Source organism: Panthera leo, chromosome E1 (genome assembly GCF_018350215.1).
Source record: "Panthera leo isolate Ple1 chromosome E1, P.leo_Ple1_pat1.1, whole genome shotgun sequence".
NCBI classification, from domain to species: domain Eukaryota; kingdom Metazoa; phylum Chordata; class Mammalia; order Carnivora; family Felidae; genus Panthera; species Panthera leo.
In genome coordinates, this window is record NC_056692.1 from 4,149,155 (window position 1) to 4,174,631 (window position 25,477).

At 46.4% G+C, this 25,477-nt stretch overlaps 1 protein-coding gene across 1 annotated transcript in view; it reads left to right on the forward strand.

The window, feature by feature from the left end:
• Positions 1-25,477, forward strand: part of GLP2R (glucagon like peptide 2 receptor) — a 52,632-nt gene that overhangs the window by 6,182 nt on the left and 20,973 nt on the right. Inside the window, exons 3-9 of the mRNA XM_042915857.1 lie at positions 1,953-2,057; positions 5,468-5,589; positions 13,142-13,248; positions 15,245-15,398; positions 17,084-17,243; positions 18,669-18,729; positions 20,098-20,167. Coding sequence (XP_042771791.1) covers positions 1,953-2,057; positions 5,468-5,589; positions 13,142-13,248; positions 15,245-15,398; positions 17,084-17,243; positions 18,669-18,729; positions 20,098-20,167 — 779 coding nt within the window. The remainder of the gene's footprint in view (positions 1-1,952; positions 2,058-5,467; positions 5,590-13,141; positions 13,249-15,244; positions 15,399-17,083; positions 17,244-18,668; positions 18,730-20,097; positions 20,168-25,477) is intronic.

The window sequence follows — 25,477 nt, forward strand, 5'->3', positions numbered from 1 at the left end:
AGTGGCTTAAAGCAATCATCGTCGTCGTCATCATCATCATCATCATCATCATCATCATCATTTATGATCTCTCACAGTTTCTGTGGGTGAGGAATTCAGACCAGGCAGAGCGAGGATGGCTTGTTTTTGCTCTTCAGTATCTGAAGTTTAGCTGGAAGACTTGATGACTGGGGCTGGAATCATCTGAAGGCTTGTTCACACTTACGTCTGCTGGTTGATGATGGCTCCCAGCTGAGAGTCCGTTGGCCATAACACTTCCCCACAGCCTGTCTACACTGCCTGGGCTCCTCACAGCATGGCGGGTGACCAGAGGCCATGTTGCCTTTTATGATCTAGCCTCAGAAGCTACTTCCTCCATGTTTAATTGGGTCAGATGGTTACCAAGGCCTACCCAGTTTCAAGGAAAGGGAAGAGAGACTCCCACCTCTTATTATAAAAGAGAATATGAGACAAGATGTTCATAGATGTGACTATTTATTTAAAGCCATCGGTCACAGCACACTCCCACCATGATGTGAGCGACTGCAGTAGATTAACCTGGGACTCTATTGGGTAGGTGGGTGGGAGGAAGTCCTCAGTCCCCCAGGGTATTATCTGAATCTGAGTCTTAACATTTCTCTTATCCAGATCTACAGTAGATTTAGAGTGTTCTAGCAACTATGCTAATAGTTTGATCAGTCCATGGCCTCTCCTGCACTCATACTGACTCTTTGAGTACATCTAGACTCTTTTTTTTTAACTTTTGTAATGATGAAAGCCAGCCCCTCCTTATCCTTCTAGCTGCTTTCGGAGTATTTCATTTAGGGGCCCACAAGAAGACAGGACATCATGAACTCTCTCTTCTTTTTCCGGACCCCAAACCAGTGCCAGCCTTCAAGCCATACCCCTCTCCCTCTGAATATTTTTTTCAGCCTGGACTGGTAGCAATCAATGCTTGACATCTGTTACAAGAACCACCCCTCACTTTGGGGAATGCCAAAATACTTTGCTTTCTGAAATCAAAGTAGGACAAGTCCTCTTTATTTGAAGTCATGCCGTGAGCAGCTCGGCCAGGTGAGCACTGCTTCACATAGACCATGTGCCGACACTTGGCAGTTGGGTCCGCGAGACGCCTGAGCCAGCTCATAACCTGGCAGATCTGTGTCTGTGGGGTCCTGACGCCAGGAACGTGGCTGTTCAACCTGAGTGGCCCTTGCGTTCCAGACCCAATAGGAAGCAGATAGGAACGATGCTTGGCTCCCAGGATTGAGCCGCTTGCAATATGGACGTTTGGGATCCGGCCTGAAACCCCTTCATTCCATTCCAGGAGGCCCATAAGGCTGCATCGTAGGTTATTATCTTCTCATTGCCAAGTGCCAGGGTGTAAATCATCCCTTGAATTTGAGATGGTGCAGATATCTCATAATGATTGTTGGCTTGGTCTTCGAATGGAGAAATATGACCAAATAGGGGTTGGGTCAGATATATGTAACCAAGAACCTCAATTCTCCCTGTCTACCCACTGGCCATCTTGCACATTTCACAGTACGGGTGTTCCAGGATCTAACTGATGAAGATTTGATGATTCTTTAGTTAATTATGGAACAGAAGGCCCTGGCTGAATCCCCAAGTGTCCTCTTGACCCCGAGTTTGTGTGAGAGTTCAGTCCATGTTAAAACAAACCAACATCAGCATGACGTACACACTGACATAGCTGATGGGACCAGGGCCAGAGGTCAGGTTGGGTAGACAGAGTCACAGTGCTTGGGGATGCGCTAAGCTGATTCCTTCCTCCCCACACCATTCCGCAACCTTGACCGTCTGGACAGCGGGATACCCATGCTAGTTCCTGAGCAAGATGCACCAGCTTCCCATGCCAGGAAGGGGGCTCTGGGCTCCTGGGCTCCTCTGCCTCCATCAGTGGCTTGGATGCTCCAACACTTCCATTCATTCTGGACCTTTTCTCTCCACAGGGACCTTTTGTAACGGGACCTTTGATCGATACGTGTGCTGGCCTCATTCTTCTCCAGGAAATGTCTCTGTTCCCTGCCCTTCCTACTTACCTTGGTGGCATGAAGGTAGTAAGTCTAATTTTACCATTTTCTGGCAGTTTCCTTAAAGGCTGCTCCCTCCTGGGTAGGCCAGTCAGGGAGCAATTAGAGAGAGAGAGAGAGAGCTCCAATCTTGTGGTCTTCTGAAGTCCTGCTCCCCACAGAAGGTCTCCTACACTGTCAGTAACACACTTTCCTTCTTCTCTGTGTACCTCCGCTTGTCCTCTGCACCTGGATGCTCCATTAATGCAATAGTCCTCTTTTCTTTGAAGACTGGAGAGTCTAGGCCCAGCTATCACTGAATTTACTGCAGGGTCATCGTGGAGAGGAGTGAGAGGTGGGGGAGAGATTGGGATGCTCACATCCCCAACTTTGGGCTTGTCAGATGGAGAAGAAGGGCATCAAAACTATCCTCACAAGGGGTGCCCGGCTGGCTCAGTCAGTAAAGCACGCAACTCTTGATCTCAGCATTGTGAGTTCGAGCCCTGTGTTGGGTGCACAGATTACTTAAAAATAAAATCTTGGGGCACCTGGGTGGCTCAGTCGGTTAAGCGCCTGACTTCAGCTCAGGTCATGATCTCACAGTTCATGGGTTCAAGCCCCACGTTGGGCCCTGTGCTGACAGCTCAGAGCCTGGAGCCTGCTTCTGAATCTGTGTCTCCCTCTCCCTCTCTCTGCCTCTCCCCTACTCGCATGCATGCTCTCTCCCTCTCTCTTTGTCAAAAATAAAATGAACATTTAAAAAAAAGTTTTAATCTTTTTTTTATAATTTAAAAAAAATGTTTGTTTTATTTTTGACGGAGAGAGAGACAGAGGGGGGCAGGGGCAGAGAGAGAGGAAGACAGAATCCGAAGCAGGCTCCAGGCTCCGAGCTGTCATCACAGAGCCTGATGCGGAGCTCGAACTCATGGACTGTGAGATCATGACCTGAGCCGAAGTCGGATGCTTAACCGACTGAGCCACCCAGGTGCCCCCCAATTTTTTAACCTTAAAAAAAATTACCCTTGCAATAACATTGGAAGGTGGCGCTGGTGGATGGTGCTTTTAAGCCCCATGGGACTTGGATGGAATCTTTAACCACTCAGCTCGCCCCCACCCTGCCTGAAGGAAGTGGCTATTACATAGGACTCCAGGATGATTATCCTGCCCCCCCACCGGCCCCAGCAGCCCAGCCTCTTGGTGGGTTTATTCTGGAAGGGGACAGAAGCAATTACTGGTTAGAACTCTTTTGCCTTTGATCGCAGACCATCAGAGAGCAAGTAAAAAAAAAATTATTCTCAAAAAACATAAGCGGTTACAAAGTTCTAGGCAAAACCAAGTGAGAACGGGTTTCTGTGCAGGCGAGATGGTGATACTTTGTGTTTAATTTCAGCTCACTAACTCATCATCAGTTAAAACCTGGTTTCGATTAAGAGAGAGTTTCCAAGGAAGAGAGATGCATGTCTCGATGGGAAAGCTAGTAGCATATTCTGTGGAACTGTGCTCTGGTTAAATCCAGCTGAAGGTGACCCAGAAGGCATGAGGACGTGATGTTTAAAGGGAGATACCAGAGTCTGCTGGACCAGAGAGTCTGGATAGTTGGGGCAAGCCAGCGTAGTGGGGTGGAAAGAGCCCTGCATGTGGGGTCCAGAGCCTGCCCCTTGCTTTTACCCTCTGGGACTTTGGGCAAGTGTCCAAGCCCTCTGAGCTGTGGTTTTCTTGTCTGCAAAGTGAAGCAAACAGTGGCTACTTTTAAGGCCACGCAGAGGAATGAACAAAAAGGCAGGCACGGAGTCAGCCGCATGGTAGTTGCTTCGTAAACGGAACTGAGGCTGAGACCGAGGTCAAGCCCTTGGATTCCTGAAGGTCTTTAAGACCCTGAATGTCCATGGGTCTCAAGGGCACATGAAACGGACCGTCACCACCCGGCCCCTCCGTCCACCTGTTTTTCCCAAGAGCTAAAGACACGGGTACATTCCATTTGGGGGAGGGGGGGGGAAACGTGGTCCAAAATCTAAACTTACAAAGAAGTTGAGTTCAAGGCTTTTTTTAAAAATGGGATCTGGGCTTCTGGAGTGTCCCAGAGGGAGTGTGATTCACAGAAGGTGGGAAGTTACTCTTCTGCTCAGCATCCTGTGCGTTAAATCTTAGAATCCAGACGGGTTCTTGCAAGTGAGAAGAAAATATGGAGGCAAAGGAGAGGGTTAGAGAAGGAAGAAGGAGAACAATTCTGGTGGGAAAAGACCAGGGGAACAAGAACTCCGATCCGCGGGTGGGGAGGGTGTTGATGGGGGACTGCAACGGTGACAGCCCTGAAGGGGAAAGAGAGCCACCGGGAGGTCAGGTCAGAGAGTACTAGGAGCCAGACCTTCCAGGGCTTTGTGGGGGCCAGGGAAGGACCCTGACTTGTTTTCAGACAGCCCTGGGAAGATTTGGGACGAGGCATGACATGGTGTGACTGTCGTGTTACCCATAGACCATGAGGAGGGGCAGGAGTATTGGAGGCATTTGCAATAAACCGAGAGAGGGAGAGAGGGAGAGGGAGAAGGGCAGCTTCAGGGAGGGGGAACAGAAGGTGAAAGGTGAAAGGCTGTGCTCAGACTCGGGTAGGTTGGAAGCCCGGCAGCTGACAGGCTTGGTTGATGGGCAGGATGAAGCATAAGAGACACAGAGAAAAATCAAGGACGGCTCCAAAGTTTGGGGCCCCAGGCCTGGGAAAAAGGGTGTGCCATCAACAGAGGCAGGAAGTGGGCAGGGGGCGCAGGTCTGGGGAGCAGGTGTTGGGAGAATGGTCAGTCGGGGTCAGTCGGACAGGCTCCGAGGGGCCCTTCGGGTGGCAGATGGGAGCTCCCTCTGGGTGGCCGTCCATTAAAGCCAGCGAAGCGTCACCATCAGCCTACTGCCAACAGGCTCGGGGTGGGAAAGTTCGGACATTTTCCATTTCTCATTTGCAAGTCCAGTCGCCAGTGGCCCAGGGAGGGGGAGACCCCTTTGGGGAAGGGTCCCGGGAATGGATGTGGCTGGGCCACATTGATCATCATCGCGGGCAGAGCATCTCAGGGAGCGGAGGGACCACGAGCTCCAGGCCACCGAGCTTGGAGGTGGCCCAGCAGGCTGGGTCCCCCCCTGTCTCTTCCTCGCGACATGGCCCCTTACGCACCAGGACGCGATGGCCCTCCGATCGCACCCCAGGTCCGCGAGTCTCCCAGCTGGGCTGTGCATCTCTGAGTCAGGGACTCAGAGGGACTGTTCTGGCTCCTGGGATTTTGGGTAAACACAGCAGACGTGAGCGGGTCGTGGTTGGTTACGAAACTCAGAAGCTTCCGTGTTTTCCTGAGGGAAATGCAAATCCCTTTTCCCTGGGATTTTCCACAGCTTTGCGGTGAGGACCTCACCGCGTACTGGGGAATGGGCTGTGGCCCCTGACCTTTCTCCCAGAGCTCTGTTTACTTTTGCAGAAAACTCTGGAAGGGCCTACAGACGCTGCCTGGCTCAGGGCACCTGGCAGACATTGGAGAACTCCACAAATATTTGGCAAGATGATTCCGAATGCTCCAAGAAGCACAGTTCCGAACAGAAAGTGAGTCTGCTTGGCCCGGTGACGACGGGGTCCTCCCCTCCCCCCACCCTCCACCAGGGTCCCCCTCCACCCCCACCCACCCCCGGTTGGCTTTCGGGGCCACACAGAGAGCCTTCCTCTGAAGCCAGTCTGCCCCAGACTCACCTGGGGAAGGTCCACAGTCACACAACAGCCAACCTCTGGCTGTTTTTCTGGCTGAATTTCTTTTGCAGCTCAGGGTGACGTGTGGACCCCCAAGGACCCTGCGCTTCTCACCCCTGGCCTAGTACTGGGGTGCCCAGAAACGTTTTCACACCGTGGGCACTTAATAAATACCGAAGGGATGGTTTCACAGATTCTTTTTTTAATGTTTATTTATTTTGGGGAGAGAGAGAGAGAGAGAGAGAGAGAGAGAGAGAGAGGCAGAATCCGAAGCAGGCTCCAGGCTCCAAGCTCCAAGATGTCAGCACAGAGCCCGACGCGGGGCTCAAACTCACGAACCTCGAGATCATGACCTGAGCCGAAGTCGGACGCTTAACCGACTGAGCCACCCAGGCGCCCCTGGTTTCACAGATTCTGAGTCGGTGGGTCTGTGATGGGGTCTGGGCATCAGACGGGTACCTAGTTCCCCAGGGGAAGCCAACGGGCAGCTGAGGCTGGGGCGGAGGTGATCCCGGGGACTCACCAGCAGGGCTGACGTGATAGCCTGCCGCTTCCTCTGGGCTCAGGTCTTCAGGGGCTCCCTCGGAGGCAGGGGGCAGGGACAGCAAAACAAGAGTTGAAAACTGTACTCTCCAAGATTGCAAGTAAAGATTTCTCTCTTTAGGAAGGTGACGACCAGGGTATGACCTCCTCCCCTCTGCAAATGACCGTATTTCCAGGAATTCAAATACTCAAAAAAACAAACAAAAAAAAACCCCCAAAAAACAAAAAACAAAATCTACAAAAAACTCAAAAACTCCAAAACACATAAAAACCAACTTCTGGCCATGTTTGCCTGCGTTTCTAATAGAGGGTTGACATTTTGTCCACAAAAGGCGAGTGATATTAGATCTTTGCTTTTCAGAGTGTTGGTAAACAAAAATCTCATCAGTTGGGGGTCCTTATGTACGATAAATGGTACTTTTTAGAGATTGTGTTAGTGCACGTGTGTATATGTGTATGTGTGTGTGTATAATTTTAATTTATAATTTTAATGATGACATTTGGTTTCCATATAACACAAGATATATCAACTATATGTGTTTTTCAGCATTGTATTTTGAAATATCCAAACACACAGAAAAGTTACAAGAATAATAAACACTCACAGACCCATTATCTAAAATTCAAACTGTCTTAACATTTCCCCGGATTTGCTTTTGCTTTGCCTCTCTTCTCGAAATGTCTGACAATAATTTGCAGGCATCATGAGATTTCACTCTTAAATATTCATCAGGTCCTTCCTAAGCAAAGACATTATCCCTCATGAGTACAAACCAGCAATTAACTCCATATCAGCTGATGTTTTATCCATATTCAAATATCCCCCGTTTTCCCCTCCATTTTTTATAGCTTTTCTTCCCTGGACTAGAGTCTTGTCCAGGTTTGTATAGAGCATTTCATTCTATATCACTTTCGTATCTTTTCATCTGTAATCTCCCCACCCTGGCCCATGACGCTGGCTTTTTTAAAAAAATTTAAATTCAAGTTAGTTAACATATAGTGTAATAATGATTTCAGGAATACAATCTAGTGATTCATCACTTACATATGACACCCAGTGCTCATCCCAACAAGTGCCCTCCTTAATGCCCATCCCCCATTAGCCCACCCCCCACCCAACACCCCACCCCTCAGTTTGTTCCCTGTATTTAAGAGTCTCCTATGGCTTGTCTCCCTCTGTATTTTCATCTTATTTTTGCTTCCCTTCCCGTATGTCCGCCTGTTTTTTTTTCTCAAATTGCATGTATGAGCGCAATCATATGATATTACAACACTGGCTTTTAGAAGACCCCCCCCCCCACCCAAAGAACTTTGTTCTAGAATGTCACACAAGCTGGATTTGTTTGTTTCCTCGGGATGTTATTAGATGCACTCTCTTGTCTTCTGTATTTCCTGTAATCTGGAAGTTGGACTTAGAGACTTGGGAAGACTCAAGCTGATCCACACAGGTGCTGGGTACTTTGTATAGCATTACATCGGGAGACCAGAATATCGGGTGTCATACCACAGTGATGTTCTGTGCGATCATTTGATCTAGGGGGTGACAGCCAGATCTCTCCACGGTAAAGGCGCTTTTTCCTTTTGTATATTGTCAGTCATTGGTAGGACAATAGTTTGGAACCTTGGATCTTCATCCCTAAGAAACCTTTATCAGTGTTTCAACCTTCATCGATGATGCTTGCTTGAATTGATTCGAGCTCTGTCCTTTCTTCTACATTTACTAGCTGGCATTCTTCTGAGGAGGCTCCTTCCCCTTCCCTCTGGCCTTGAGCGTCTGCTCTGAGCTCACTAATTGCTTTATTCACTTATTATGATGATGATTTTGATGATCAGTGTTTTTCTAAATTTAGCTAGTGAAATCCCTCCAAACTGGCTCTTGTGTCCTTTTGTGATAGTCTCGTTAGTCTTGGAGGGTTTCCTTATTTTCTGGCACAAGACGATGGTCCAAGATCATCTCGCGTTTTCCCTGTCCCGGACCGAAATCAGCGAGTTCTCCAAAGAGTTCTGGATTCTCTACGTGGAGGAATGTTATTAGAAACCAAAATCTGATTGCTAGGTGTGTTCACTGTTACTACAACTAGGACCTTTGTAGTATACAGATTTAAGAAAAAAAAATCACATTTGCAGTATGTTTTTTCCTGAGGCTATATGTTCAGAGTACAGTGCTCATAATTATTGGAAATAATTATTTTCTCTACGTGGTCATGTTACTGATTGGAGACACGGTTTTATTCAATTGTTCCTATTAGTGTTAAGGATTTGCCTTTTTCTTCTCTCTTTCCTTCTCTTCTCTTCTATTTTATTTTTAATAAATACAATATCGACAGGGTTTGAAAGCCAAGACTATATACAAAACATTTGGTCGGAGAAACCACGCTCCTATCGCTGTCTTTACCGTTTCTGCCTATCTCCTCTAGATAACTAACCATTTTAAAGATTTTTCGGTTTATCTTTCCTTCCTTTTTTTTTCTTTTCTTCTTCTTCCCTTTTTATCAGATTATCACGTACAGCTTATGTTTCTTTTTGCAAAACTAAGCCAAAATCTAAATATGTTGTTTTACCATTTTTCTTACGTAAAAGGCAGTACATCTGAAGCCTGATAGGCATTCTGCATTTTGCCTTTTTCACTTAACAGCATGTTCGAGAAGCATTTCTCCCTTTTTTCCTTTCACAGTTGCATAGTACTCTGTCTACCCTGTGTATCTACCATTGTCCATTCACCCACTCTGCTGTGGCCACTGGGATTATTTCCAACATTTTATTGCTAATGATGCCACCTCGAATAACCTTGTATGCCTATGTTAGTTCGTATTTGTGATGGTGTATCTCTGGAAAGATTCCCAGAAATGGGGCTGCTAGATTAAAAAGTAAATGCATATACAGCTGTGTTAAATATTGCCAGAGTCCTGCCCCCCCCCATAGGAGTTGTGCCATTTTGCCCGCCCTTCAATGTCTGAGAATACCTGCCTTCAATATGCATACCTCAGTGTATGCATATTGCACACCATGATTACGAAGCATTTCGTAAAGATGTCTGAGTGACTTAAGACTCACCTGTTGGTACTGAGAGTGACCTGGGTGTTCTGGGGTCACTAGGGAAGTAGCCAGGTTTTACTGGAGGCTGCATGTAGAGGACAGTTTAAGAAACTCCTCTGAAGGGGGTGCAGTTAAACCAATTGTCTAGGTGCTGTTGGTACCTACCTACATCCCCTTGCCCTAACCAATTCAGTACACAATTGTCTAACTTCTTAGCATTAGCACATGCGTTTCTTTGCTGGTTCTCTGGTTCTTGGTTTATAGCCTATCTAGAAATCCAAAACAAATGCAAATAACACATTAATGAATAATATAACTGAGGCCCCTCTTTGTGAAACAGACCACAAGTGTCTTCGAAGTTCAGAGTTGACAATACACAGAGAGGCATTCAAGGAGGACTTCTTGTAAGAGGTAGGCTGGTGCTGGTTTTAGAAGGATAGATTTAGTTTTGAGGAGAGGAGAGACCAACGAAAACAGGGACAGGACAGGATTATAGAGATCTTGATGGGGTCCGTAGAAACTAATTCTAGATAGAAATATGGTTGGGCTTGATTTGGAAAGACTCAAAAGTTACGTAGCGATTTCTGCATCCAGACCACCACTACAAGAAACGTTTAAGAAAATCCTTAACATAGAAAGGCATATATGCCAAATGGAATTTGTATCAACATAAAGGAATGCAGAGCACCAGAAATGGTAACTAGGAAGGCAAAATTTTTAATCTTATTTTTTAAATCTCTTAAAAGATAAGTGAATAGGGGCGCCTGGGTGGCTCAGTCGGTTAAGCATCTGACCTCGACTCAGGTCATGATCTCATGGTTCGTGTGTTTGAGCCCCTTATTGGGCTCTGTGCTGACGGCTCAGAGCCTGGAGCCTGCTTCCGATTCTGTGTCTCCCTCTCTCTCTGCCCCTCCCCTGCTCACACTCTGTCTGTCTCTCTCAAAAATAAATAAACATTAAAAACTTTTTCAAAAGATAAGTGATCAGTTAAAGTGAAAATAGTAACAATGTATTATGGGCTCTAATATACATACAAGTAAAATGTTCAGCAGTTGCACAAAGGCCAGGATGAGGGACGTAGCAGTATGATAAGTTAAAGATGTGTACTGTAAACATGAGAGCAACCACTAAAAAGCAAAACAAAGAGGTATAGCTAGTAGGTCATTGAAGAAAAAATTGAGTTAAAAAAATACACTCAAGCCAAAATAAGGACAGAGAACAAGGACAAGACGGGACGAAGATCTAAAAACTCAGCCAGATAAATAACCCCATTAAATGTAAATGGTCTAAACACTCATTAAAAGACAGAAACTCTCAGGTTAGATTAAGAAGATAAAACAAAACAACATAAAATCCAACTATGTTCTGTCTACAAGACCCAGGCAATTGATTTTTGACAAAAGTGTCAAGGCAATTCAGTGCGGGAAAGAATAATCCTACCAAAAAAGAGCACCAGAACAATGGGATGGGAAAAAAAAGAAAGCGAACAAACAAAAAAGCAAACAACCCTAAATTTCAACCCTTGCTTTACACCATGAATAAAAATGAACTAGAAATGGATCATATACCTAAATTTAAGAGCTCATTCTATTAAGCTTCTAGGGAAAAAATAGCTGAAAATATTAAGGCCCTTGGTCAGGTAAATATTTTTTTCAGGGAGAACTCAAGTGCAAGCAGGAGAGAGGCAGAGGGAGAGGGAAAGAGAGAATCTTAACCATGGAGCCTGACATAGGGCTCGATCTCACTACCCTGAGCTCATGACCTGAGCTTAATTCAAGAGTCAGATGTTTAACTGACTGAGCCATCCAGGTGCCCTAAGACTTTTTATTTTTATTTTATTTTATTTTTTTAATTTTTTTTAACGTTTATTTATTTTTGGGACAGAGAGAGACAGAGCATGAACGGGGGAGGGGCAGAGAGAGAGGGAGACACAGAATCGAAAGCAGGCTCCAGGCTCTGAGCCATCAGCCCAGAGCCTGACGCGGGGCTCGAACTCACTCTCCGCGAGATCGTGACCTGAGCTGAAGTCGGACGCTTAACCGACTGAGCCACCCAGGCGCCCCCCCTAAGACTTTTTAAACAGGACACAAAAAGCACAACTATATAAAAAAGTTGATAAATTGAACTTCATCACAATAAAAAAAAAAAAAAAAAACACTTCTGCTCTTCTAAAGACACTGTTAAAAAAATACAAAGGCAAGCCACAGGATGGGAGGAAATGCTTGCAAAACACTTACCTGACAAGAGATTTATATCTACAATATATAAAGAACATTCACAATTCAACATTCAGGCAAACAATCCAACTTAAAAGATGGCCAAATATTTGAACAGATACTTTATCAAATAAGATACACAGATGGCAAATCGGCACACGAAATGATTCTTAACATCATTAATCATTAGAGGAATTCACGTTAAAACCCCAGTAAGAATCCTACTACATACCCATTAGAATGGCTAACATTTTAAATACGGATGATATGAAGTGTTAGTAGAATCTAGAGCCACTGGAACTCTTAATCCACTGCTGGTGGAAATGAGAATTGATACAACTTATTTAGAAAGCCGTTTGACAGTTTCTGAAGAAGTTAAAACATACATCGTGCTACTCGCACCATTTTATGTCTACATATTTATCTGAGAGAAATAAAAACCTATGTCTACATAAAGACTTGTACGGAAATTTTCATAGCAACTTTATTGGTGAAAGCCAAACTCTGAAAACAACTCAAATGTCCGTCAATAGGTGAATGGATAAATAAATTGTGGTATATTCACAATGGAATACGACCCAACAATAAAAAAGTAGACTATTGATACATGCTATGACATGGGGGGAATCTCAAAGTAATTATTCCAAGGGAAATAAAGCTGATCAAAAAAATAATAAATAAAGAGTACATATCATAGGATTCTTATATAAAATTTTTAAAAAATGGAAATTCATTTCGAATGACAGAAAGCAGACCAGGGTTTACTTGGGCATAAGATGGTAGGCGGGAATGAGAGATGGATTATAAAGGGTCACAAGGAAACCTTTGGGAGGTTATAGAAATGTTCATTATCTTGAGTGTGGTGATGAGATCACAGATATATTCATACCTAAGTTCATCCAGGTTAATTCTTCAAATATGTACAGTTTATGGTCCACCAGGCATGCTTCAATGAAGCTGATAAAGGTGTTATGTGGAGACGTTTAAGGCATGATTTAGCAGGTAATACATATTCTCTGTGGGTTCTTGTACAAAAATGTATTAAGAAACATCATTTTTATGGCGATTAGTATGATGGATTGAGTGAGAAGGTGGGATTCCACTGGAAAATCACAACAACAGACTTTCCGGTAAATTATGCCCTGTTCACAATCAGGCTATCCAGAGACTCAGGGAAAATATTCCACTATTTTATTGGGTGTCCATCTAAGGGGTCATGAATGAAAAGTTGTTTTAGGAGGGCCCCATCTTCAGAGAAAGGGACTTCTATATTCTAGGAACAGCATGCCCAAGGACAGAGAACCTGTCCTCATTTCTAAGCCACCCTTTGGTGTTCTGGTGCTCTGGGCACAATACTTCCATGATACTGAGAATCTTGGTGCATCAATGCTGGGCTATGGGACAAGCCAGGAGGGTGAGACCCCCAGTGGGCTTTTCAATTCATCAAGACTCTTTGGCCTCTAAGTGTGCCAGAGAACAGTCTAAGCTACCCTACTTGGCTGTCAACAAGGCTACAGTGCCTGCCTAGAACCTTGGTCGTCCTGGGAATGGAGCTGGGGGTTGGAGGTCATAGCTTCCGGGCCTGGTGGTCAGATCTACTCCTTGTCTGTGCTCAGGTGGAAAACCACGCCTTGCTGTCGACCTTGCAGCTGTTGTACACCGTGGGGTACTCTCTCTCCGTCGTCTCCCTCCTCTTGGCTCTCACCATCCTCTTGTTTCTTCGGTGAGTGGAACTTCTGCTGGCACCCTGGGATTTGCTTCCTGGCTCCCTCTAGAAGGCAGAAGACTGGGCTGAATGACATCATGGTCCACCAGAGCTGGAAGGGATCTGAGAGTCTCCAGCCCATCAACCCCGTTGTGCAGGCAGAGGGGAAAGGGATAACGATGGTCCAGTGAGAAGCACTGGGTCACTGCAGGTCATGGCGCACTGCTAGAACTGGAATCTGGGAGTCCTAACTCTGATTTAGCCACTTTGGGATTGGATAGCCTCCTGTGTGCCCTGCCCTACTGGAGGCATGATTGTTACAGAAGAGATTAAGAAACTTCTCCAAAGCAAATTAGTGAGCGGTAGAGCTGTGATTTTAATCCATGGCCCTCAGACTCCAATTAGCTATTGATCATGTGAATGCTTCCTTGGTGCCAAACATTGTTCTAACCACGTTACATGCATTAAGCCCTTTAAATTTCTTCCCTAATCAGAATTAAGGTTAATTCTAATCCTAGAAGATTAGCATTATTATTAGCCCCATTTTATAAACGAGTTGACAGAAATACGGAGAGATCAAGGAACTTGCCCAATGTCACACAGCTGGGGAGTGCTGGGGACAGGTTCACAACCAGGCAGTTCAGAGCCTGAGCATTTTCATTCCCTTACACTGCCTTTCAGAATCCCAAAGCCTGAGTGCATTTTACTAAACCATGTTTTCAGACATCAACCAAGTGATTTATTTATGGGCGTCCTAAGGAGCCCTCCAAGCCTGCGTCTTGGCCTCACCCCTTCAGGAACATAACTGAGTATGATGTGGCCGAATGAACATTTGATACAGATGCAGGAGACCTAGATGGGCACTGTGGAGGCCTGGATGCTAGCTCCAGAACAGGTCCCCACATAGGCTCCTGTAGCACCAGGTCTGGCCCCTCAATCCCAGGATGTTCTATGGTTCCCCAGAGCACAGTTACGACCATATACCCCATCTAGAGAGCAATCCTTGAGCAGTGGGAGAATCCCATAGCCTGTACCCCCTGCTATCCATGACCTCCTACGCTCGCCTTCCCAAAGTCCCAGAAGCAAGCCAGGAGAAGGTAACTGCCCAGCTAAGCAACTGCTTTAGTGAAGCCTAGGTTGACCAGATATCCATTTTGCCCCTAGTGCTGGAAAGAACAAGATCCAGTTCCTGCCCTTGAGTGGCACCCAGTCTAATTAGGGAGAAGGATGCATAAATAATAAAACACCTGCCTCAAGTACTGTTTAGAAATTTAAGAAGTAATAATAGCTCTAAAGCCAGGCAGGTGTGTGTGCTGCATGGGGGCACAGGCAAGGCTGTGAAGGCACAGTGATGGAAAAGGGTCCTTTTGTCTAGAGACACTAAGGACACACAGTTTTACACCAGCCAGTACAAGAAAAAGAGCCTGCAGGAGGCTTCATGTGGGTGAGAGGGAGGTAATGAGAGCTGACATTTTCTGGGCACTTACTAGGTGTAGGTACTGTGTGAGTACTTTGCACCCCAAACCAGATTGTTGCTACGGCAATCCTTGAAGGAAGTGCTCTCGTCCTTACAGGCAGTAGAGCCTTGGAGAGCTGTGTTTTGGCCTCAGAGTGTCTGGGTCTGAATCTCACCTCCACCACTTACTTCTCTAGGACTTTGGACAGCTGACTTAACCCTTCTGCCTCAATTTCCCAATTTGTGCTCCACGTGTACATGTTATCCCCATTTTCCAGATGAGGGAAATGAGGCACAGAGAAAATCACATAACCCGGCCGCGTGGCTCTGGAGCCTACAGGATGAATGTCTGTCCTCTAGTGATAGGTACACAAGTGTTTCCGGCACATGCCTGTTGGTCTGAGCTGTTCTTTCCTGAGGGGAGACACTTGGTGGCTCTAGAGCCTACAGGATGAATGTCTGTCCTCTAGTGATAGGTACACAGGTGTTTCCGGCACATGCCTGTTGGTCTGAGCTGTTCTTTCCTGAGGGGAGACGCTTGGTTTTTTCCCTGCGCAGAAAACTCCACTGCACACGCAACTATATCCACATGAACCTGTTTGCTTCTTTCATCCTGAGAGCCCTGGCCGTGCTGGTGAAGGATGCCATTTTCTACAACTCTTACTCCAGGAGGCCCAACAGCGACAACAAGTGGCTGTCCTTCGTGTCAGAGGTACGTGCCTCCCTACCATAGCCTCCCACCCGGCAGATCAGGGCTGGGAACCGTGGGGTGGGAAGGTAGGACGGGGAAAGGCAAGAAGGACATGAAGGGGTGTCAGAGGCCTCTGGTGAGAGAAGTATCATCGGACTAAAAACAAAACCCCAAAACCAAACCCCCCCAAAAACCCTCCAAACCTCCCGAGAGTGAGGCAGGTAAAGGAAATCAGCCACGGGCTGCTGTGTGCCCGCGGGTGGGAAATTTCTTCATCTGTGAACCAAAGAGCTGAACCAGATCAGTCTTTTTAAAAAACTATTATTACTAATTTTTAAAGAGGCAAAGCTTTCCAAATTGAAATCTGCCTCTGTTGGGATGCTTTTTCTTTTATCCTATTAATACTGGTTGTAGTAACTTGTTAAATTAACCTTGCACCCCTGGAATAAACCCAACTAGGTTCTGATATATTACTCTTTTTCCTATATTTCTGGATTTGTTCACTGAGGCTGTGTTTTGTTTAGCATTCTCTCATCTGCCTCAGTGAGTAATTTTCTTGTGATAAAGAAGCTAAAATTTACGCTTACGTCAAACAAAGCGGACTTGTTAACCTGTTTCTCTGTTCTCTGGAAGAACTTATTTAAGATGAGTATTTTTCTTCTTTAAAAGTTTGATAGATCATTCCAGTGAAGCCACTTGGGTCCAAAGTTTGCTTTGTTGGAAGGCTTTTAACTGGGGGCTGTTTTCAGCTCTTATATTCAGATTTTCTATTTCTTCTTGTGTCAGCTTTAGTACCTGGTGCTTTTCTAGGGATTTGTACACTTCATCTAACTTTTCAAATTTCTTGCCATCATATTGTTCGTAGTTTCTGAAGATCTTTTAAGATCTTACCATCATAGTTAGAGCAGTATTGCTTTATGTGTCCCTGATACTGACTATTTATACTTTCACTCTCTTCCCTCTTGATCATCCTTACCAGATGTTTTTCAGTTTTACTGGATTTTCCATAGAATGAAATTTTGGCATTGCTGATTCCCTTTGTTTTATGTTCCCTATTTCATTAGTTTCTGGTTTTACCTTTCTGCTTTCCTTCCACGTCCTTTCCATAGGTTAGATTTTGCTGCTCTTTCTCTGACATGATAGTTAGGATAGTGGACTTTCAGCCTTTTTCTTTTTTAACTAAGGCTTTTAAGATTATAGGCTTTACTCCCGGTGTGGTATTAGCTGCATACGACACATTTTGATATGCGGTATTTTCCATTCATCTGGGTCAGAAATAAGTTCTAATTTATATTATTTCTTTTTTGATTCCTGGGTTATTTAGAAATTTCTTTCCTCCTTTCCAATCATCTGAAGTTGTTTTTTGTTTGTTTGTTTTGTTTTTTAGATTTTTGGTTTCTAGCTTAATTGAACCAAGACCAGAGAACATACCTTTCAGGGTTTTCTTTATGGAAATGGCGCCAGGGAATTCTCTCTGTTTTTGTTTGTCTACAAATGCCTAGAACGTTAAGGGAGAGACTGGGCTTTGAAACCTACAGGAAGCCCCCCTTCCCACTTTGGTATTGTCACCAGCCTCTCTGAGATTGTCAGCAGGTTCGGGAGTGAGGGGGTGAAGAGGGAGGGCTGTGGGGGGGGGGCCCTTCTTCACCATCTTGGGTCCACGCGGGAATGCCTGGCCTCACCCTCGGGTGCTCTGTCCTCCTCAGATATCTGTCTCCTGCCGCTCTGCCCAGTTCCTGCTGCACTACTTTGTGGGAGCCAATTACTCGTGGCTGCTGGTCGAAGGCCTTTACCTCCACACGCTGCTGGAGCCCACAGTGCTCTCTGAGAGGCGGTTGTGGCCCAGATACATGCTGGTGGGTTGGGGTGAGTGACCCGAGCCCCCAACCTCTTCTCCTAGGGGCCATCGGAACATATGAACCCAACAGATCCTTTGGTTTCCCAACTGGAGGGACCATCTGGGATGGATAACTCCTCAGGGATGAGAGCCTGAAGAGAGTGGGGGGCGGGGTGTGCACACGCAGAGAGACGCATAGGTGCTGTAGACCCAATGCTTATGTTAAAAAACCAACAAGGTTTTGGGAGAATCAGATGCCATTCCTCCCACCCCGTCCTCAGCTGTAGTCACCTGCTTGGGCCAACATAATAAAATGCATAGACTTTATGGCTTAACCAACAGACATTTATTTCTCATAGTTGTGGAGTCTGGGAAGTTTGAGATCAGGATGCCAGGGTGGCCCAGTTCTGGCAAGGGCCTCTCCCTGGCTTGTAGACAGCTGGATTCTGACTGTAGCCTCACATGGTGGAGAGAGAGAGAGACAGAGACCGAGAGAAAGCAAGCTCTCTGGTCTCTTCCTACAAGGACATTAATCCCATCATGATGCTTACCCCTCCCTCCAAACCTAACTACCTCCAAAGGTGCCACCTCCAATTACCATCACACTGAGGGTTGGAGCTTCAACATGGGATGGGAGGGGACACAAACATTCAACCCATAACACCAACTGAGTCTTCAAGACAAGATTTAGAGGGGCATCTGGGTGGCTCAGTTGGTTGGGCATCCAGCTTCAGGTCGTGTCATGATCTCACAGTTCATAAGTTCAAGCCCCATGTTGGGCCCGCTGCTGTCAGCCTGGAGCCTGGAACCCGCTTCAGATTCTGTTTCTCCCTCTGTCTCTGTCCCTCCCCCATTCTCTCTCCCTCTCTCTCTCTCTCTCTCTCTCTCTCTCTCACACACACACACACACACACACACACACACACACATAAATAAACATTAAAAAATTTTTCTAGAAAGGGATTCCTGAGTGGCTCAGTCAGTTAAGATTCTGTGTCTCCCTCTCTTTCTCTTCCTCCCCCTCTCGCACTCTGTTTCCCTCTCTCTCTCAAAAATAAAAATAACGATTTAAAAAATTACAAAAATTAAAAAAAAAAAAAGATGGGATCTAGACCCTGAAACCCCGTGGTCACAAACTCTTAGAGAACGTGACGCTGCAGGATTCAGAGGAGATGCCCTTGACCGACAACTTGGGAGACTTTGGTTAACGCCTTGGATTTACTCTGAGCTGCTTTGCAACATGTGGCAAATGTTTTCTCCTCTCTGCTTCCTGGTTTGTGGGACAGTAAAACAACAGATGGGCTCTGTGCCCCCCCAGGTCTCTCCAGATCTCAGCCTGCAATTCTCTAATAGTTGGGCTTGTAACCGGATGTGTTTGGCCCATCAGGCTGGGGTGGGAGGCAGGCGGATTGAGTCACCCGGCCCCTAACTGCATTTCCCTGTTGTCTCCCCAGCCTTCCCGCTGCTGTTTGTGGTACCCTGGAGTATTGCTCGTGCACAGCTGGAGAACACCGGGTAGGAAATTCACACCCGCTTTCACACCTGCTTTCACCTGCTCGCAGCCAGGAATTCTAAGATATGCCTAGATGCAAGGATTTATGCCATTTTCCCAAAGAGCATAGCCACCCCCTTCCATTTTGGCTGTCTAGAATATGCTTAGGGATGTAGATTAAAAAAATCAAAGACCTTTCTTACAGTAATGAGTTTGTTAGCTTAGGTATACACGCAAAGTAGCACAAAAATCTGCTCAAATTAATGCAAAAATTGGCTGCCTAGGTTAGCAGTGACCCTCAATATGTAAGGATATGGGTACAAAATTGGTTATGGTGTCATTGTTCACAGTGGGGGGGCAAAAAAAGCGAACTGAAATGAGTGAAGGGGGTCAAAAGGTGCAAACTTCCTTATAAAATAAGTAAGTCCCAGGGATATGAAGTGCAACATGGAGACAGCATGGTGAGTTGATAATACTATATTGCATATTTGAAAGTTGCTAAGCAAGTCTATTTTATTTATTGATTTATTTAAATTTTTTTTTAATTTATTTTTGAGAAAGAAAGAGAGACAGAGACAGAGTGTGAGCAGGGGAGGGGCAGAGAGAGAGAGGGCGGGGGGACACAGAATCCGAAGCAGGCTCCAGGCTCCGAGCTGTCAGCACAGAGCCCCACGTGGAGCTCGAATTCTCGAACTGTGAGATCACGACCCGAGCCGAAGTCGGACGCTCAACGGACTGAGCCACCCAGGCGCCCCTAAATGGGTCTATTTTAAAGGTCCCTGTTGCAAGAAAAAATATTTGTAACTATGTGTGGTGATAGACGTTAACTGGATTTATTGTGGCCGTCATTCTGAAATATATACAAATATCGAGTCATGTTATACACCTGAAACTAATATAATGTTACCTATCCATTAGACCTCAATTAAAAAATAACCCCAAACAAACAAACAAAAAAGTGCCTGATCATGCACAAAAATGAGAAGCCATGAACAAACTGTGGCATACCTATATTGCGGAATATTAAGGGGAATACTGAAAAAAACAGGTTGGTTCCGTACCTTTCGGCTTCTCGGGCTGACTCCCAACAGCACATTGCCAAGCCTGTTGTGAATAATGTATGTCGTGTGATCATATTCTTTTCCCTCCAAATAATCATTACCAAAAGTCCCCTATGCATAATTAAGAATTTACTTTTGGAGGGGAAAAAAAGAATTTATTTTTGTGTGAACGTGGGGAAAAGTGTAGAGGGTCACACACCAAGGAAGGGGTTTTAATCCTGTTTTTTCCCTCTCCCCCCCTCAGGAGAATCGTGGGTGGGAAGTCAGTCCTTCTTCCAGAGGGTCTGAGGCCGTCACACTCAACCTTGTCCTGCCTGCTCTTTGCCGTAGGTGCTGGGGAACCAACAGGAATAAGAAAATCTGGTGGATCATCCGGGGGCCCATGCTGCTTTGTGTCATGGTAAGGACCATCCCGCCCCCTCTTTTTCCTCTCTGAACTTGGCAGCTGTGGGGCACCCCGCACCCCTGCACCTGCCCCCCACCAAATTCTCTGGCTCCAAATGAGCCTGGACCAGTTCCTTGGAGAAGGAGTCGCCGAGCTGTGAGTAGGATGTGTTGAATGTTAGAAGGAACAACTTGGAAACTTCTCCTTGTTCTGGCTCTGGGCTCAAATGCAGGCTTGTACGCACGCCTCCTTCTCTCTGGGTCTGTAAACTATGTATAGCAACCTATCTATCACCTGCTCGGCGACCCCGTATTGGGGGCTGTGATTTGTACGTGGGTAGGTGTCATTGTTCTGTTTCTTCTACCCACGAGGACACGGAGAAGATGGCAGGAGACTTGCCTCAAGTCCCAGTAAGTGGGGGCGCTAGATCTCAGCCCAAAGGGACTGACTGGGGGCACTGGCACTTGTCGCCACAGCCTTGTGCTGCTGCCCCCCCCCCCAATATTTATTGACTCCTGCCCACGTGCCTGATGCAGACCTGTCATGCATTAGTACCTCGCTTTGGACCATCCTGAGATTTGTCACTTTATCCACCCACTCCCCCCCACCCAGCTGCTGTCCCCAGACATTTCCACCGAAAGGTGGATGGTCACACCCCGCCTTGTGTCCTTCCAGATCCCTTACAGACTTCTGCTACGGTCCCGGCAATGTTTCCTCACATGTATGTGTCTAAAACCTGTCCGCTGCCCCCGTGAGTCCTGTGTTCTTCATCCTGGCAGCCAGTCCGGACAAATGGCTGTCCACATGGGCTTACTCAGTGAACGCCTGGGACCCACGCTCCCCGGCACTAGAACGTTCTCTCTAACCAGCCAGGCCCTCCCCGGGATGGAGCTCAGGCTCGGTGCAGCTGGAACCCCAGTGTTTACTCTGCAGTCCTTCTAGAGGAGACATCCATGCTTGTTATTGATGCTCTTGATTGATTCCCTTGGCTGCTCTTAGAAGCACCGTGGTGTCTTTTTTTTTTTTTTTTTAATGTTTATTTATTTTTGAGAGAGAGAGAGAGAGAGAGAACAGGGGAAGGGCAGAGAAACAAGGAGACACAGAATCCGAAGCAGGCTCCGGGCTCCGAGCTGTCAGCACAGAGCCCGACGCATGGCTCAAACTCACAAACCGCGAGATCATGACCTGAGCTGAAGTCAGATGCTTCACCGACTGAGCCCCCCAGGCGCCCACCGGGGTGTCTTTAAAGATTCTTCTGTGCTTGGGTCTCACACCCAGAGATTTGTGTTGCGTTGATCTCGGGTGTGACCCAGGGATTCCAAGGTGCAGCCAGGGTTGAAGAACATCTTGTGACACACGCTCAATGCTCCAAGTGTAGCCCCCCAAACTCTTGTAGCTTCAGGTTCTCAGGCCCCACCCCAGCCCTGCTGAATCCGAATCTGCACTGCAACAAGATCCCCAGGTTTGGGGTGCACATCGAAGTCTGGGGAGCTCTTTGCCCACACACCAGTGGTTCTCCAAGCTGGCCGTGCGTTAGAAACTTAGTGACGCGTATTGTAGAGAATTACATCAGAAATTCTGGAGGTGGGGCGCGGGCGGTTGTAGTCTTACAAGCTCGCAGGTGGTTCAAATGGACTCCTCCTGGTCCCTTCTTGTTCCCGTAGCCATATTCTCTCCCCGCAGGGGAGCAGACAATGTGCTTTATCGGCTCATCTCTGATAAAGTGACCTTTACACACTCTTGCTGTCACCAGCTACGCAGAAGTGGCCAGAGTCACCTTAGCTCACGGTGGCTCCTTGCTCTCCCATCCACACCTCCCGCTCCCCCCCATTGCCCAGCGAATGACACCGCCATCCATCTACCAGCTACCCAAGCCCCAAACCTGGGTGCCCTCCTGCCTGCTCTCCTCTTCCTCCCTGCAACATGCACTCAGACTTAAGTCATCAGTTCTCTCTCCAAAGATCTCTCCAAGCTGTCCCTTCTCCCCCACCCCCACCCCCCACCCCTGTCTCCATTGTTCTTCAGCCTCTGGGGATTTCTCGTGCACGCTTGTGCAAATGCCACCTGCTTGGTCTCCCTTCTTCCTTCTTGCCCTCTGACAATCCATCCTCCGCATTGTGGCCAGAGTGGTCTTTCTTGAGCAAACTTTGGTTACGTCTGTCTTCTACGTGTGTCTTTCTCGTGGCGCACTGTTGCCCTTGGGCGTGCCTTCCAAACTCCTTAGTGTGGAAAGTATTGTTATTCCTGGTCTACTCATCCAACCACAAGCACCCCACGCTTTATTTATATGGAGAAACTCGCCGTTCCCCGTATCCACGCTGCTGTTTCGCTAGTCCCACATTTTGCACACGCTGCCTTCCTGCCCCCAATGCCCATCGGATGGCCCCGCGACTGGTGAACACTTAACTTCCTGCTTGGAGACTAAGCTCTTTACGAATCTCTCTACCTCTCAAATTAAGGAAGAGTCGACAGGCATGCCTGAAAGGGACACGTTCATAATCGTCCTCAGGTCTGTGAAGATCTTACAGAGGACCTTGCTGAACTATGGTTGTCTGCGTACAGGGTCTTGGACAAGAGGAATGGGCTTAAATAGAAATGGGAAAACTTCCCTTTGGACACAAGGAAGAACGTCAGAATCTAAACTGGTAAAACATTGGTGTGGACCACAGAGAAAGGCTTTGGGTTTTTTTTTATCTCTGTCCATTTCCAAGAGGAGAGACTCTGTCCTGAGAAGCAGGCTGCAGAAACTCATGTCTTCCTCTCCCTCCCCCCACCCCACCTGATGTCTTCCTCTCCCTCCCCCTCCCACCTGATGTCTTCCTTTCCCTCCCCTTCCTCATGTTTTCCTCTCCCTCCCCCCACCCCACCTCATGTCTTCCTCTCCTTCCCCCCACCCCCCACCAGCTCTAGGATCCTATACACTCCAAGGACAGTGGGATTTGCATGCCCTACATGAAGTGCAGGCTTCGTGGTTAATCTATGGTGTGCTGACCTCTCTAGGCTGCTGTTTCATCTATAAAATCAGAGTTGGCCCAGACCAATGGTTCTCAACTGAAGGTGATTCTACCCCCTCATTTGGGCAACTCTGGAGATATTTCTAATCATCTCAACTGGAGTGGGGGTGCTGCTGGCAGCCAATGCATAGAGGCCAAGGGTGCTGGTGCACAAAACAGCCCCCACCACAAAGCATTATGGTCAAGAGTACTGAGGTTGAGGAACCCAGGACTAGACAGTTGGCTGTACATTATAGCTCAGGAGGATAAGGAAAAAGCCATAACTAACCCCAAACTGGACTCTACCCTAGATTGATGGAAACAGAACTGCCAGGTTGGGCTTCCTTAGCTTTGGAATCACACACATTCACTCTCTTGCACCTTCATTTAACATTTATGGAGCACCAGCTGTGTGCTTAGCTCAGTGCTAATTTCTTTCTGGGAGAAAAAAGATGAATTCCCCATAGTTTTTGCCCTCAGTCAGTTCAAATCTAATAGTTGTGATTTTGAGACTCATCAGACTATGACTGAGCCAAAAATTGCCTTCATGCTTAGTTAGAAGACCACATGTTACAGTTTTCCTCTGACCTGAGTGAATGTAACCCAAACTCCAAAATAAAATTCCTTGAACCACACATGGAAGGAACCAGGGCCCCTGAATGTCTTCATAGAGCAGAGCTTCTCCCATTGCAATAGAGTATTTAGTAAGCAAAATAATTAATAATAATAATAATAATAATAATAATAAACCTTTATTGTGTTTGGGGGAACAAAAAGAGTTTCTTGACCACATATTTTCTAGCTAAGCTGAAATACTAAAAATAACATAATAATCAAGATGTTGCTCATAGCATTTGGCATTTCAGGGCACTTCACAATCTCATTTCACCTTGTCCAAATCTGAGGCTGGTCCTATTCTCTAGAGGATGGATCAGAGGTTTCTGGGAAACCCCCAGGCCAACTCAGCCCCCCAGGCAGCATCCTTGTTGCCATAGCTGGGCTTCCCCCACCACCTCCAGATTGGGTCTGTGTCTACAGATCAGCATCTGGGCGAAGTGAATGAATGTCATGCTGGGTTTTCAGACCTCCCACCTGACTTTATCTACTGCCTTCTGGATTCTCTGTGTTTCAGAATAACATATTATGACAGCCTGAACAATTCAGATGCTCTGTAGGTCTTTCATGAGACATAGAAATTGGAGACTTCCCAATTCCCATCTTCTTCAGGATAAAAGACTACTACTTAAATTAAGCTGTTACCCCTGAGTGTACATTAAGAATAGAACCATTCTGGGGCACCTGGGTGGTTCAGTTGGTTAAGCGTCCAACTCTTGATTTCAGCTCAGGTCATGATCTCACAGTTCATGGCACCAAACCCCATGTCGGGCTCTGCACTGACAGTACAGAGCATGCTTGGGATTCTCTCTCTCCCTCTCTCTCTGATCCTCTCCCCACTTGTTTTCTCTCTCTTTTTTTCTTTCAAAATAAAATAAACATTAAAAAAAAAAGAATAGAACCATCCTGAAATATGGAATATTCTTATATCCCAGTCTCCTCTGCTCCCAGTAGAAAATCCATAAAGCTTTAATTAGTCCAAACCTTCAGGGTTTACAAAATACATACATTGTGCAAGATTGTTCTATCCATATCATAATTCCTGGAGATAACGGAACAACCAAATTAAACAGCCAGTTGAATAGCTTTTTTGAGCCAATGACTGAATAGACCATCTGTTGACTTTATGAAGTTATATAGTCCAATGCCTTCATTTGTTCTTACTGGATCTTCTCTAGCAGCCTCAGGACTTGGCAAAGCTGAGAAATCAGTAAAATTAGTCTTCACTGGTCTTGTCCCTTTTTAGGTCTTCCACCTCACCAGGAACCCAGGGGCGTGCTGTGTCCTCAAAACATCTCCTAATTTCCATATCCCCTCCTCTAAGAGTTACAGTGGGAATCTCTCCATACCCTGTATTTTCCCACCCCCTTAAAACTTAGTTTTGGCGCATCCCATCTTCTGCTTCCCATGGTGAAAGTAGGTCAGATCATAAGTAAGCAATTGAATTATCCATTGTGAAAATGGACACATGAATGAATAAGAGTTGGAGAAAATCCCCTCCACCCCACCCCAAGTGTTCTTTATCTTCTATGTGATGTGTACACATCAGCAGCGTTCTAGGGATGAACTATTTTAAACCAAAGGAGCAACTCTAATGGTAGGCATTTTAGTCCACACAGCAGGCCAGAAGAGGAGGGGTTGGGGTAGGTGGAGAAGCTTAGGGGTAGATGAAGTCTACTTCTGAGCCCCCTACTATGTTAGCCATCACCTCTTCTAG